General features: G+C 41.1%; 1 protein-coding gene across 13 annotated transcripts in view; it reads right to left on the reverse strand.

Moving 5' to 3' along the window:
* FMNL2 (formin like 2) overlaps positions 1-14334 on the reverse strand; it is a 238118-nt gene that overhangs the window by 2627 nt on the left and 221157 nt on the right. For 4 of the 13 annotated variants that reach the window (XM_060776951.2, XM_060776987.2, XM_060777029.2 and 1 more), the window contains 5 exons: positions 13461-13590; positions 12728-12891; positions 10899-11000; positions 8917-9015; positions 6491-6614 (listed from right to left, as the gene is read on the reverse strand). In XM_060776951.2, the coding sequence (XP_060632934.1) occupies positions 6491-6614; positions 8917-9015; positions 10899-11000; positions 12728-12891; positions 13461-13590 (619 nt within the window). Of the gene's footprint in view, positions 1-2789; positions 2884-4789; positions 4931-6490; positions 6615-8916; positions 9016-10898; positions 11001-12727; positions 12892-13460; positions 13591-14334 lie in introns of all 13 variants that reach the window. The other 9 variants (XM_060776960.2, XM_060777005.2, XM_060777038.2 and 6 more) reach the window with 4 other exon arrangements.

Consider the following 14334-nt stretch of genomic DNA (forward strand, 5'->3'; position numbering starts at 1 on the left):
CATTTCTACTTTGACAGTATTTTAATTGGATTGGGTAGGAAGACAACTGCATTTCCAAACATATTCATGTTTGGAAAGTTATCAGATTTCGGAGCGGTTGCTTATTTTTAATTTGGATTCTTGGGATTGTGATTACCCCTCCCACAAACATGCACACATAGTAGTAAAAATAAATTTCCAAGTCTTGGTTCTGTTCCTGGAGGGCTAAGACTTGTGTTTCCATGAATCTTTGGATCAGTTTCCATTTGTTTGTTTCTTACTTATGTGGATGAAATGAAAGAGATGACAGCAGGGTTAGATGCTAGTGCTGTTGACTGTGCTCTTGAAAGTCAATCACCCTCAACTTTCCCAAAAGTGAAGGTGATTCTGCTATGAAGGCTACCATTCTTTGACAGGTGAGAGGAGGGATCCATGCAGCTTGGGTTCATTCCCACCACAGTTGACCAAAGACAGACAAAGAAAACATCTGACCTAAGTTCTAAAGCAGTGGTTCTCAACCTTCCTAATGCCCCGACCCCTTAATACAGTTTCTCATGTTGTGGTGACCCCCAACCATAAAATTATTTTCGATGCTACTTCATAACTGTAATTTTGCTACTGTTATGAACCATAAATATCTGATTTGCTGGATGTATTTTCATTCACTGGACCAAATTTGGCACAAATACCTGATACAGCGAAATCTGAATACTGATGGGGTTGTAGGGATTTTGTCATTAGGGATTTATAGTTGCTTGGATTTATAGTTCACCTACAATCAAAGAGCATTCTGAATTCCACCAACAATGGAATTGAACCAAACTTGGCACACAGAACTCCCATGACCAAGAGAAAATACTGGAAGGGTTTGGTGGGCACCGATCTTGAGTTTTGGAGGTGTAGTTCACCTACATCCAGAGAGAACTGTAGACTCAAACAATGATAGATCTGGACCAAACTTGGCACAAATACTCAATATGCCCAAATGTGAACACTGGCGGAGTTTAGGGGAAATAGCCCTTGACATTTGGGAGTTGTAGTTGCTGGGATTTACAGTTCACCTACAATTAAAGAGCATTCTCAACCCCACCAACAATAGAACTGGGCCAAACTTCCCACACAGAACCCCCATGACCAACAGAAAATACTGTATTTTCTTATGGTCTTTGGCAACCCCTCTGACACCTCCTCACAACCCCCCAGGAGTACCGACCCGCAGGCTGAGAAACACTGTTCTAAAGCAGATTGGCTCCCTCTCATACAGCTATCTTCCCTGAGGCAACTCCTTGCTTGCTGGGCCCACAGCAGAGCGCCTTTGTCCTTTCCCTTCTTGTTTGTTCCTTATTCTGAGATCCTTTGCTTCTCTTAGTCTCTGTGCTTTATCTTTTTAATCTTGTTGCATGGATGCCTCTTTTCAACAGCCTATAATTCACTTTCCCAATAAATAACCAATGTGGAATTTCCAATTTACCATGAAGGGTTAACCTATTTAATTGTGTTTAAATTATTAAGTTTTAGCGGATTCTTTTGGGGAGCTGCCATGGGCCCCACTGCAAGGGAAAGGAACAATATACATGAAATGGATTGGATGAATGAATGAATGAATGTTGTGAAGTAACAAGGTCATCATACTAGATGTACTCTCACCAGTTAGGATGTTTGTGTTTTATGTCTACTTTTCAAAAAGTATTTCTCTGTTCTTGGCTAGCTTTCTGTCTATACACAGAAATCCTTCAGTTATTTCACTATGCCTCATGTGGCTGTGCCAGTTCCCAACTGGTAGAAACCTACATGTCTGTTCCCACATTTAAGTAAAAGGTAAAGGTAAAGGTTTCCCCTTGAGATTAAATCTAGTCATGTCCAACTCTGAGGAGTGATGCCAGCGTTGTCCGTAGACGCCTCCAAGATCACGTGGCCAGCATGAATGCATGGAGCACCATTACCTTCGTCCAGAAGCAGTGCCTATTGATCTACTCACATTCGCATGTTTCCAAACTGCTAAGTTGGCAGAAGCTGGGTCTAAAAGTGGGAGCTCACCCCGCTCCACAGATTTGAACCACCGACCTTCCAGTCAGCAAGTTCAGCAGCTCAGCAGTTTATTCCTCTGTGCCACCGGGGGCTCCAGCTATAAGTTTACTCCTCATTCATTAAAGACCTCAACAAATTCAGGATTTACTGAAAGGCTTAGGTTTGTTGAGGTACTGGGCCTTTCGGTCAGCAAGTTCAGTAGCTCAGTGGTTTAACCCACTGCGCTACCAGTGGGCCTACATTTAGGTAGCACAGCTGACATTTTGTGTATAGTAATTCTAGACTGGATAGGGGCCTCTGTCTTTAAAAACATTCAAAATTTAAAAATATACCAGGCCAGACTTTTCATTTCATTCCTGTTCCTGGCAAAGTCTCAGTGGCTATATTTCTGTATGTTGGGCTGCTAAAAATGTAAGAACAGTCTTTTTAAAAAAGGAGAGTAATTCTGTTTATGTGCTTTTTGCCTTCCCTTCACACACCCCTGCTGTGTTGTGCTCAAACCTACAACCTATCAGTATACACAGGTCTATAACCAATGTCCATCTGAGTATCTGGAGGTGATCCAATCTCTAGACTTGTGATTTGACCCTCTTGCTATTCAGTGCAGAACAGAGCTGCAGGTTGACCAATTCCACATTGATATAGAAGAGAGACCTAAAAAGCATCAGCAATGCTCCTGGCACCCTTACAGCATATAGCACTCCTTTAAATCACTGTGTTTTGCAGCAGTTTTTGTGTGGCATACAGAGAGAGGAGGAAGCTAAGTAAAAAGTGATGCTTGCCAGCTCTGTGTATCCTCCACCACCGGTGTGCTAGAAGAAATCCTTACCCTCGAGTGAACATTTGGAAATTTAGTGATATTATTCTTCTTTAGGGCTAAACAGAAGGGAAAAAAACACAGAATGATGGTTAAGTTAAAATGGGATGGAACATGAAGAGCAACTCAATTCAGTGTCCAAAAAGAAAAAATAAAACCAAAAAATCCCACATGGGTTAGCAAAGTCAAGCAAGAGTGGGGGGAAGCCAAGACTTGAAAGGGGTTAAAAAGGGACAGGAGAGGAGAAGGCAGCCACCCTAAACTCTGACTCATGAAACTCCGAGCTGCTTTGAACACTGGCTCCAGGATGACAGCGGCACTTGAAAGAGCAAACAGGAACTGATATGGTTATGGTCAGCATTCGTATTGAAGCATTCCCATTAAAACGTACACACCGCACCAGTCAGAAATGAAATGTGCTTCCTTGACGATCCTTGGGTCTTGCATCCAAGACAACAACATTGAGAGATACATGCAGAAACATGCACTGCTATTTAACAGTTTACATTGTGTGATGTAAAAGGATCCAGTTCCATGACAATGAACTTTGGACAACTTATTATTGCCAGGCAATTTTGAGAGACAGTCCTGATATCCCCACTGTATCTCTTTGGTTCTCTGTGTGTGTGTGTGTGTGTGTCAGGAGAAACTTTAGAAACTGCAAGTCACTTTTGGTGTGAAAGAATTGGCCGTCTGCAATGAGGTTGCCCAGGGGATGCCCGGATGTTTTACCATCCTGGGGAGGCTTCTCTCATGTACCCGCATGAGAAGCTGGAGCTGACGGGAGCTCACCCCGCTCCCCGAATTCAAACTGCCAACCTTTCAGTCAGTAGTCCTGCCAACACAACGGTTTCACCCATTGCGCCTCCAGGGGCTCCTTCTTGACATAACCAAACTTCCCCAGTATATGTATAGCTCTGTATATTTGAAGAGCTGCCGAATGAGGCAGCAGCTTCGCATGCTTCTGTTGGATTTTGGGTTTGCTTGTTTAAATACTGGTGCAAATCAATGAATGATTAAATACTGATGCAAATCAATGGAGGGGGTGCTCCCAAAGTTATCAGACTACAACTCCCATAATTTCTTATCATTGACCATGCTGATGGAGCTAATGGAAGTTGAAGTTGCACAACTTTGGGATGGCCACAGCTTCCTAACCTCCAATGCCCTGTTAATGTCTGGTTGAGAAAACAAAATCCATTTCCAGTATTTTGATCTCTCTTGGTCCTGGTTTTGTTCATTCCCTTTCGCACCAGGACAGATCAGATAAGGCATAAAGTTACATCTTTCTATGACATTGCTCTAAGGAGGTTTCCAATTAAGTTGGCATGGAACTGAAGCTGGTATGACTGTGGAGGTGTCAGGATGGAAATGGAGGTTTCGAGGCTCACTTATTTGTTTTATTCCGGTCTAATAGGCAAACACAGCATGCAAGCAATGGTTAGAGGGGTCAAATGCGGGAAATGCTCTTAGAGATCTCATGCCACAATGCCACATCTATGAAAGTTTGGCTTCATCCATTCTTGATTTACTTCTGGAGATAGGTTTCACTGAACAGGACTCATGCAACACAAATCAGTTTGCTAAGAAGGATGGAAGAGCCCAGAAGAGATGACAAGAGTAAACCAAGTGGATAGTTGTCACATATATCATTATGTTCTATAAAACCCGCTTGCAAATTGGGTGGGCTGGCTTGAAGCGCAGCTGTTCTTGATCTCTGTGGCTTCCAGCACTTGCTGTTCTATGGTGCTTAGCACATAAACCAAGGGTGCCTCTGAAATGCTAAAGCTGGTGGGAACGGTCCCATGTCCGATGGAAAGGAGCAAAAGGTTTACTGGCAGGCAAGAACGTGCAATGAGATGACAATGTAAACACAGTTCCAAGAGGATGCCAAACATCACAAAACCATTCAACAGGTACATGGCCTTACACAAGTGCATACACAAATATTAAAAAAAAACCTACAGCAACCTTTTTTGTTTTTTAAGAGCACCGGGTCTGAAAGAGGAATAGTTTAGTAATGGAATTCCTCTGTGAGAACAGGTTCGCAGAAGAACCGAGAGCCACGCTTAGCCGTTCGAGCGGTAAAGGGCACCGTCTTCAGCACTGCATGGAAAATAACAGCCAAACAAGACAGAATACAGTAAGAAGCAAAGATCTATGGCATTTAGTACATTGTTAGTGCTCTCTATTCAGAGCGGTTAGAGTTGACTCCTCAGTCATTTAACCACAAGAGGATTTGTTAGGCTGGGTTACTCCTAGAATTAGCATTCTGTAATCGCAACATATTTAAATGACTGTAGTATTAAGGAGGTTTTATGTCAGCATTCTTTTCTTTGGCATGGACCTTCCCCTCTGATCACCATTGTTGGGTTGTCCCTGGATCTTAAGAAAACAAAACTGCTACAAAAACCCAGCTGAAGTTTCACCCAAGGAACAACAGACACACTAGATTTCCTTACCATTGTAATTTAGTCCTGCTTGAACAGGGTTTTCTGGAGATTTTCATGTGTGCTTTTCAAAAAAGTGTCAATTGTAGCATTTGTTATTACTTTATATACTCAGAAGCTTACTACTGAGTATCAAATTGAAGGGAAATGTGCAATCCTTCCAAATGCCAAGAAAGTGGTTCATAAGTAAAGATAAAGGTTTCCCCTTGTCATTAAGTCTAGTCGAGTCTGGCTCTGGAGGGTGGCACTCATCTCCATTTCTAGGCCGAAGAGCCGGTATTGTCCGTAGACACCTCGAAGATCTTGCGGCCAGCATTATTGCATGCAGCACCTTTATGTTCCTGCAGATGCAGTACCTATTGTTCAACTCACACTTACATGTTTTTAAACTGCTAGGTTGGCAAAAGCTGGGCCTAACAGCGGGAGCTCACCCTGTTCCCCAGATTCGAACCACTAAGCTTTCAGTCAGCAAGTTCAGCAGCTCAGCAGTTTAAACCGCTGTGCCACCAGAGGGTCCAAGAAAATCATAATTCGCTGTTAATTATTGCTTCCACTCTACTGTTGCCATAGAAGTCAGTAAAATTACAGTTTAACACATAACCTGTTTTGTGGTAGGAATGTCCTGGTTATCTCTACTATAAATCTGACCCAGCCATGGTCACCCACTTGTGTTCAATTATGGATTGCCGAAGAGGGCAAGTATTAGTATGTTGCAAGAAGAATATTCAACTCTAAACCATTTTGCAATCCAAATCAAACCATGTCCTCTATTAGGTATTTAGTGCTGCAGTAATTACTGTTAGTAGCATTTGAAGGACAAGGCACACTTTCAAAACCAAGCCAGCAAGTTTACATGTAGTTCAAACGTATTCAGAAAATATATATGGCATGCATCTTTTGCACAGACATATTTGACAAGGCTTGATACAATCTACGGCTTTAGTCATGGCAGCATGCTGAAAAGAAAGACAACTACAAGAGAAATTGGTAAACAAATGGTATCTCAGTGAGAACTCTGCCACTGATGGGGCCTTTAAATCTGGTGTTTGGGGAAAAAATAACATCTGGTAATTGGTTTTTTCTTTAATGACTGATACATCAGATTATTGGCACTGACAAGCAATTTGTAATGCTTTAACAGAGATCTTAAAAGTGAAAGCTCAAAACAGACACATGGGACTGTCTTCAGAAAAGCCATCTTTATAGTAAGGCTTACCTGTGATGATGTCTTCAATGGCACCGTCCTTCCCTTCATACACATGCCTGTTGTCTTTGACTTGCCGCCGCCTGAGCTCTGCAATTAGCTCTTGCTGCTGTCTTTTCGTTTTATGAGAAGGAGACTGAAAGGAAGCAGAAAAAGTCAGTCATTAGCAGATAATGATACGCAATGAGCAGGCAGTAAGGTGACCATGTGGGGAAAAAAAAGGATAGGGTTCTTCTACGTTTAAGAGTTGCATACAAAAGGAGGTGTCAGTAAATGAAGCATCTGCTGAAAATCCCTCTTCCAAACAGCTGTTGAAGGTCCAAGAGCCTTGGCTTCTTTTCATGTGGTCACCCTAGACCAGTGGTTCTCAACCTGTGGGTCCCCAGATGTTTTGGCCTTTAACTCTCAGAAATCCTAACTGGTAAACTGGCTAGGATTTCTGGGAGTTGTAGGCCAAAACACCTGGGGGACACTGCCCTAGACAGCAGTACATCTACTCAAATGGAAGGAAAAGTGATTCCACCTAAACATTGGGAAGAACATCCTGAGAGTAAGAGCTGTTTGGCAGAGGAATATGCTACTTCAGAGCACACTGGAATCTCTTTCTCTGGAAGTTTTTAGGCAGAGGCTGGATGAACATCTGTCAGGAATGCTTTGATTGTGTGTTCCTGCATGGCAAGGGGTTGGACCGGATGTTTCTTGGATTTCTCTTCCTACTCTTCCTACAGAAACCTTAGCTTGGTGGGGAACAGAGGAAAATGCCTTAAACTGACTGCAGTCATTAGTACATCCAGCTCACTATTATCTGCATTGACAAGCAGTGATGTCTTTGAGATTGAGCAGAAGTATTTCCCAGATCTACCTAAAGGCAGTTAGTGAATGTGGAATCTTTCCTATATCAGTCATGGGTTCTACCACTGTGATGCTGCCCCTCCCTGACAAGTGTCGCTTCTATAGACCTACCTACTGCCTATATAAATTTTGTGTATATATTCTGTGGATTAATATAAGGTAACCTGTTCTGTGATGTCGTCTCAGTTCGTATCTAAGCCTCTTGGAGGAGCCAGTGCGACAGAGAGGTTTGAATGATGGACTAGGACTCTGGGAGACTAGGATTCAAATCCCCATTTGGCCATGGAAACCTACTGGATGACCTTGGTCAATTCACACATTCTCAGTATCAGAGGAAGGCAAAGGCAAACTCTCTCTGAACACATCTTACCAAGAAAACCCTGTGATGGTTTTGTCTTATATCTGGGGCAAAACTTGAAGGCAGACCGCCACCACTGCAATCATAAAACTCATGGGATATTTTAAGATATTTTGGGGAGAAAGTGTTCAGAATGTTGGAAATGGTTGGTTGGTGACTAGTTGAGAGCTTGAAACACAAAACAGGTGGGCAGCAATTGAAAGGAGCCATTGGTGTGTGGTTGTTGTCAAGTGTGGAGGTTATGGGGAGGGAGTAGGCTCACCATATGGTTAAGTGGCAAGGGTAGATTCAGAAGACATAGCTGGGCAGGTTAAGCAGGTCATTGTTTATATGAACAACAATAACATATGAAAAATGCTTTTTTTAAATTACATGTTTTTGTACACTAAGTAAAACTTTAAGCCTTTTATTTCATATCTGTGAATAATGAAGTTAGTACTTCTCACACAGGGCTCTTTACTGGCAACACTGGTAGTATTTTTTTTGTATCTGCAGTGGCAAGAATACAATAGGAGGGTGCAAACACCCAACAGAAACCCAAGCCATTGCTAAGGCAAGTCTATCATGGGGTTTTCTTGGAAAGGTTTGTTCAGAGAGGGTTTGTGTTTGCCTTCCTCTGAAGCTGATGAAGAAACTGAGCTTAGAAAAATCACTACACTGAATTTTAGGCCTCTTTAGTTGGCCTAATTTTTTAAAACAATATCTGGAAGATAGGCTTTGAAATTTGCCTTGTAGTCAACATGGCTATCTCTGTAGCTAGAAGAAATTAGAATGAAGGTCTCCTACACCAAGTCTGGAAAATTGAGGCTCAAACAAAATAAATAAAATAGAGGAGAATGTTTTTTTCCCTGGCAAAATGTCCTTCATATTTGGCTACTGCAAATGTATGTGCAAGCACTCCATCTCCTGCAGTTACGAAACTGCTTGCCTGAGATAAATATTCAAGACTTCTTGGAAAACACCTTTAGAACAGAACAAATTCCAACCATTGTGAGAAATGACTTTAAGATAATAAATGCTGTTCCACGATTGAAGGGCCAGAAAATAACAAGTACAAAACACTCTGGAATTTATAAAAGAAGCTTGAATATCGGAATAATGTGGCATCATTAAATATCACCAGGACAGGTGTTTGGACCACTGCTATTTTGTTCATTCTAAATAATAAGTTTAACACTTTCACATATTCATCACTGAAATTAATTATGAAGACTTGGCTCTTTGCTACCTTTTGGTCTTGTTGTTCCATCAAGGCTTCCTGTTCAAGAAGTTTTTCCATCAACGCTTGCTCTTGCTTTTTCCTCAGGTCATTCTCCTCTTCAGCTTGCTGTTCACAGTTTCAAAGAAAATACAAAACAATAAGAGCAGGCCATGGCTTCCAATGGAATTAAATTAATTTCAAACTGACTCTGCACATCATAAACCCACCAATACCAATTCAGCATGAATATGTCACCTGAAAAATGGGGCAAAGTCCTCCATTTGTTATAGCACCGCATTTGAATTCTTTCAGAAAAGTAGTATAAGTCATTAACTATATGGGTTGTTGCAGGTTTTTCAGGCTGTATGGCCATGTTCCAGATGTATTCTCTCCTGAAGTTTTGCCTGCATCTATGGTAGGCATCCTCAGAGGTCACAACCTCTAAGGATGCCTGCCATGGATGCAGGTGAAACATCAGGAGAGAATACTTCTAAAATATGGCCATATAGTCCGAAAAACGTACAACAACCCAGTGATTAAGACCGTGAAAGCCTCGGACAACACATTAACTATATGTCTGATGCTTCCCACAATTTATTTCCAGTTAATCTACATAAAAGTTTACACTAATGGGGCTAGTGGAAACTGAATTTCCAGTTCCTTTTCCTTCTGGCAGCCTGTGAAAACCTGTTAGAATCAATTCTGCGTGGATCCAATCCTATGTGTGCTATCTGGCACCAACCTTCAGTTCTCTCATTCTGTCATATACATAGGAGTTTCCACTAGTTTTATCCAATAAGCAAACACAAAATTTGAGCAGGCTACCAATGTTCTCCTCCTTGGGATGAAAAGAAGCCCAAGAGGTGGAATGAAGATAGTGGAACATGTTTCACAGACACACTTATGCAGAGTTCCAAGTGCTGGACAGAGAGGACTGATACAGCCAGTCCATCTGTAGTGGAAAAGCACTTTCATGGAGCGTCTCTGTCAGTGGTCAGGGATGAAGTGGTGACTGAGCACCATCCAGTACCCAACATACTGCTAATCAAATATTTTGTGTAAGGAAACGCAAAGTTACTTCCTTACACAACACTGAAAAAAGCATATCCACTAGTATAGCAACCAGTTGTATTGTGGTAAAGCCCGAAGAGTTAAAAGGACATAAAAGGACGTCACTATAGTATCCCTTTAGTTTTCCAGAATCATAACTCATCCGCATGTCAATAAAAAAGGAATGCTCACTTGTGAGTCTCACTATTGACTTGCTGATAACTAGGGCTGATGGAAACTACAGTCCAGCAGCATCTAGCAGCATACAAGTTGCCTACTCTTGGACTTTAGGGGATTTTAGTGATTTTAGTTTTATTACAGTTTAGCACACTGCTTCTTCAACTGTGGGTCTTGACCTACTTAGCTCAATGTTGGGTTCACGAAAAAAATGGCACCAGTAAAAGATTTCTGAAAATCACGTATTTATACAAATCTGTTAGCAACAACATGCCATGTTTACAGTGGACTCTGCAGAAAATGCTTGGGCTGTAATCCACAACAAGGAAAAACAATCTGTCTAACAAGCCTAGGAAATGTTGATTTATTATCAGCAAATGTTTTATTTTTATAGCTATTTTATATACCTATATACCTGGGCTCAAACAAATATTTGAGTGGAAAGGGGTCATGAGTGGAAAAAGTTTAAGTAGTCCTGGCTTAGTCCATAAGTACTACGACCACTGTTCTCAACTAACAAAATGCTTTTGGGAAAAATGATGCTTTTGGGACAGTTGCCACCTGCTCATGAATGAGGGATGAATAAATCTTCACTGTAGGCACTTTAATTAAAATAATGCAACCAATTGTTTTCTTTGTAGTTATTGTGGAGCATGGAGTTGGCGATCAACCCTCTCTTTTTTGGCCTGCTGTGCACAACAAAATGACACAGCCACAGAGTCTAAATAGCACAATCATAATTCAAATGATTAATGTGAGATATGATTTACATTTTTGTTTACCTTGTAAGCTTTCACAAATCGGACAAAGACTGGGAAGAAGACAGATGGAGGTGTTGTCTTGGGATTCTCTCCAAAATATTTCACAGCATCATCAAAGGCATCCTGGAAGACAGAGACTTTTCACAAACAAGATACAACCTTGGCACTAATTAATAGGGCACAGAAAGGAAAGGAAGACAGGAACTAAAAGGGAAAGATGGACAAAAAAATGAAAGAATTTTCCATGGATAATGTATGTATGTATGTATATAATAGTTCTATATACATACAGGTTTTCAACCTGTAGGTTCTCAGGTGCTTTGGATTACAACTCCCAGAAATCCCAGCTAGTTTATGAGTTGTTAGGTTTTCTGGTAGTTGAAGACCAAAATATCTGGGGACCCAAAGGTTGAGAACCACTTAGTTAGGGTGATTCGCTGATATTCTTTGACTCTAATATTAGTTCCAAACATGAATGCCGTAGACATCAGATTGGTCACAATGGGAAATATAGTGGTCTAGGCGACCGCTTCTTAAGCTGTGGATCCTGACTCCATATGGGGTCCCCTTAGCTCACTGCTGGGGTTCCAAAGTATTTTTCTAAATGTCACCTAGGGGCTGTTTGAGACATATACATGAATCTGTTGTGCAGTGTTTACAGGAAACTCTACAGAAGATGCTTCAGCGATACTTTATAAAAAGGAAAATCAGTCTGCTTAGCAAGCCCTGCAAATGCTGGTTTGTTATCAGTAAATGTGTGGTTTTTATTCCTATATACAGTGTTTCCTCGCTACTTCGCGGTTCACTTTATGCGGACTTGCCACATTGAGGTTTTTTTTCTTCTCCCCCACCCCAAGTGGTGGGGGAGGGGAGGGGGAGGAAGAGGAGCAGGGGAGGGGAGCCAGGTGCTCCTCCTCATCACCTCCGTTGCTCCCCGCTCCTTCTTCAGAGAAGAAGGTGGCGAGGAGGAGGCTCCACCCACTCAGCAGCAGCCTCCTCCTCCTTGCTGCCTGTGCTGCTCCTGGCTTCAGAAGTCTCTTGTGCTCCTTTGATGACACTGCCAGACCAGCCTGGAAGCACCACCAAGGGCGCCCAAGGGGCCTACAAAGCCAGGAGCAGCAGAGGCGGTGAAGAGGAGGAGGCCACCGCTGAGTGGCCGGACCATCCCTATTTCGCAGATTTCCACTTATCGCGAGAGCTCCTGGAACAGAACCCCCGCGATAAGTGAGGGAACACTGTAGTCACATAATTTTTTTTCAGGTCAAAAGGGATTCTGAGTGCAAAAGCTTAAGAAGCTCTGGTCTAGGCAATGCTTGGCTTTTTTTCAGCATGACTTTTTTTATAAGGAAGGAAGATAAAAGGGGAAGAACTGGCTTATCTACAATGGGTTTACTGTGCATAAAAGGGCTGGGGAACTGGTGGCCCTCCAACTCTCATCTTCCCTCCTAGTTGGCTGCGTTTCCTTATAAAAGTTTCCAGTGTAGCACAATCTGGTAACTCTCAGACTGCCCATACTTGATATACATCCAGATACAAATATGTTATATAAGGACATAGTTTGCATCGCATTTTTAATTTGCTACATTTTTATCCCCTTTCTCCCCTAGGAAGCATTCATGGTTTTCTTCCGTTCTCAATTCCACCTTCACCTTTCTGTGAAGTCGGTTATCCTCAAAGTTACCCAGTAAAGTCATTTGGGATCTTGAACCTGGGTTTCCTCTGTCCTAATCTGATATAGTGACCACTAAGGGGGAAAACAGTATATTCTGCCTATTTGGATAGCATTGTTTTCAGCTTTGAAAGAATGAGACATTGTGGTAATATGGTAACAGATGAGGTGCAGGGAATACCTGGGCTATTTTTGCATCATCTTGTAACTTCTTTAGCTTCCCTTCATTGTTCTGAATGAATTCCTTCAGCATGGTATTGTGATCATGCATGGTGTATTCACGTTTTGTTAGGTCCAGACCTCTTTGGAGTTCTTTTACATCCAACAGAACATTTTCTAATGATACTAAAGGGGAAAGAAAGCAAAATACATTTAAAATTTTAATAGCAAAAGTGGTGTGCATGGCCTGCTTGAATCTTACAACCACCAGTTACTGCAGCGAATAGTAATCACTTTCAGATGGTTTTGACCTACAACTCGCATCAGTAATAACCAGTAAGGGATTGTGGGAGATGCAGTCCACATAGACCTGGAGGAGCACATTTAACCACTACTGATTCAAAGGTTTTCATGGAGCAAAACTTGCAGATTCATCTACCATAAGCCCTGGAAAATTTAAGTGCAGATTCGCCAGTAGGTATTGCTGCTCTTGATATTAAAACATGGAGCTGAAGAGCAGAAGTCTTCAAACCTGCATCAGAGTGATAAAAATACTTTAAAAAAATTATGGTCTCTGTGAATTGTAATACTTGTTACATCCTTTTAAGATGCATATCTGCCCATAGCAATGAGTATAATTCAAGGTAGATGTATTAGGTTCTATGTATATGTACTGAGTTCATTGTTGAGTTGCTCAATGAATGCAACTCATCCTGAATTTTATATTGTTGAGAATTGAATTTTGGAGACATTACCTGCAGCAGCTTTCTCCACATAGTGAAGTTCGTTGTAAAAAAGTGATACTTGTTGGTATTTGTCTCTCACAACATTTGATATATAGTGCAATAGCGTTTGTTTTCTGTCTGTTGATTTTGTATCTAGTAACTGCAAAGAATCAAAGGAAACATGTTAGATTAGGCCATAGCTAGGAAAAGCTATAATTCTTGACTGCTATCCACATCATCCCCCTCTCACTACTTTTTCAAATGTAAGCTTTTAAACTACTCTAGATGTTTTGTTTTTTCATAATTTTAAAGACCTAAACCCAACTTCTAGGCCCAACTAGAGCACCGTATATACTCGAGTATAAGCGGACTCAAATATAAGCCAAGGCACCTAATTTTACCACAAAAAACTGAAACAGGGTCAATATTTTAAATTGTAATAGTTTACATTTGGTATTGAGTATATTTATAGGAAAAACAAAATCCACTTAGAGGCTACAGCTGAAAACAGGCAGCAATACTCTTATCTATTAACTAAATGTATTTTTTCATACTCCATCTGTACTCTTTCATATTATTTTGAAAAATTATGAATCAAAACATTGTCATATTCAAGAATGTTGAGAGTCTGTTATACAACAGAAGCTGACAGAAAGCAGCCAAGTCCAAAATGGAATTTTCTGCAATTGGAAACTTGAGATAATTTTAAATTCTTTATATCTCTAATATCTATGTCTGACAGTGCAGGAAAAATCATCATGGTGAAAACACAGCCTAGGAAGTTCTAATACTATGAAGTTTTGAAAACGTAATTAACAAGACTGGATAAGACTGGAAAAAAATGACTCCTTTAGTCAGCATACTAAAAGTATGCTGATTAATGGATTCTGGGAAGTGTAGTCCA

The sequence above is a fragment of the Anolis sagrei genome, chromosome 1 (genome assembly GCF_037176765.1).
Source record: "Anolis sagrei isolate rAnoSag1 chromosome 1, rAnoSag1.mat, whole genome shotgun sequence".
Lineage (NCBI taxonomy): Eukaryota > Metazoa > Chordata > Lepidosauria > Squamata > Dactyloidae > Anolis > Anolis sagrei.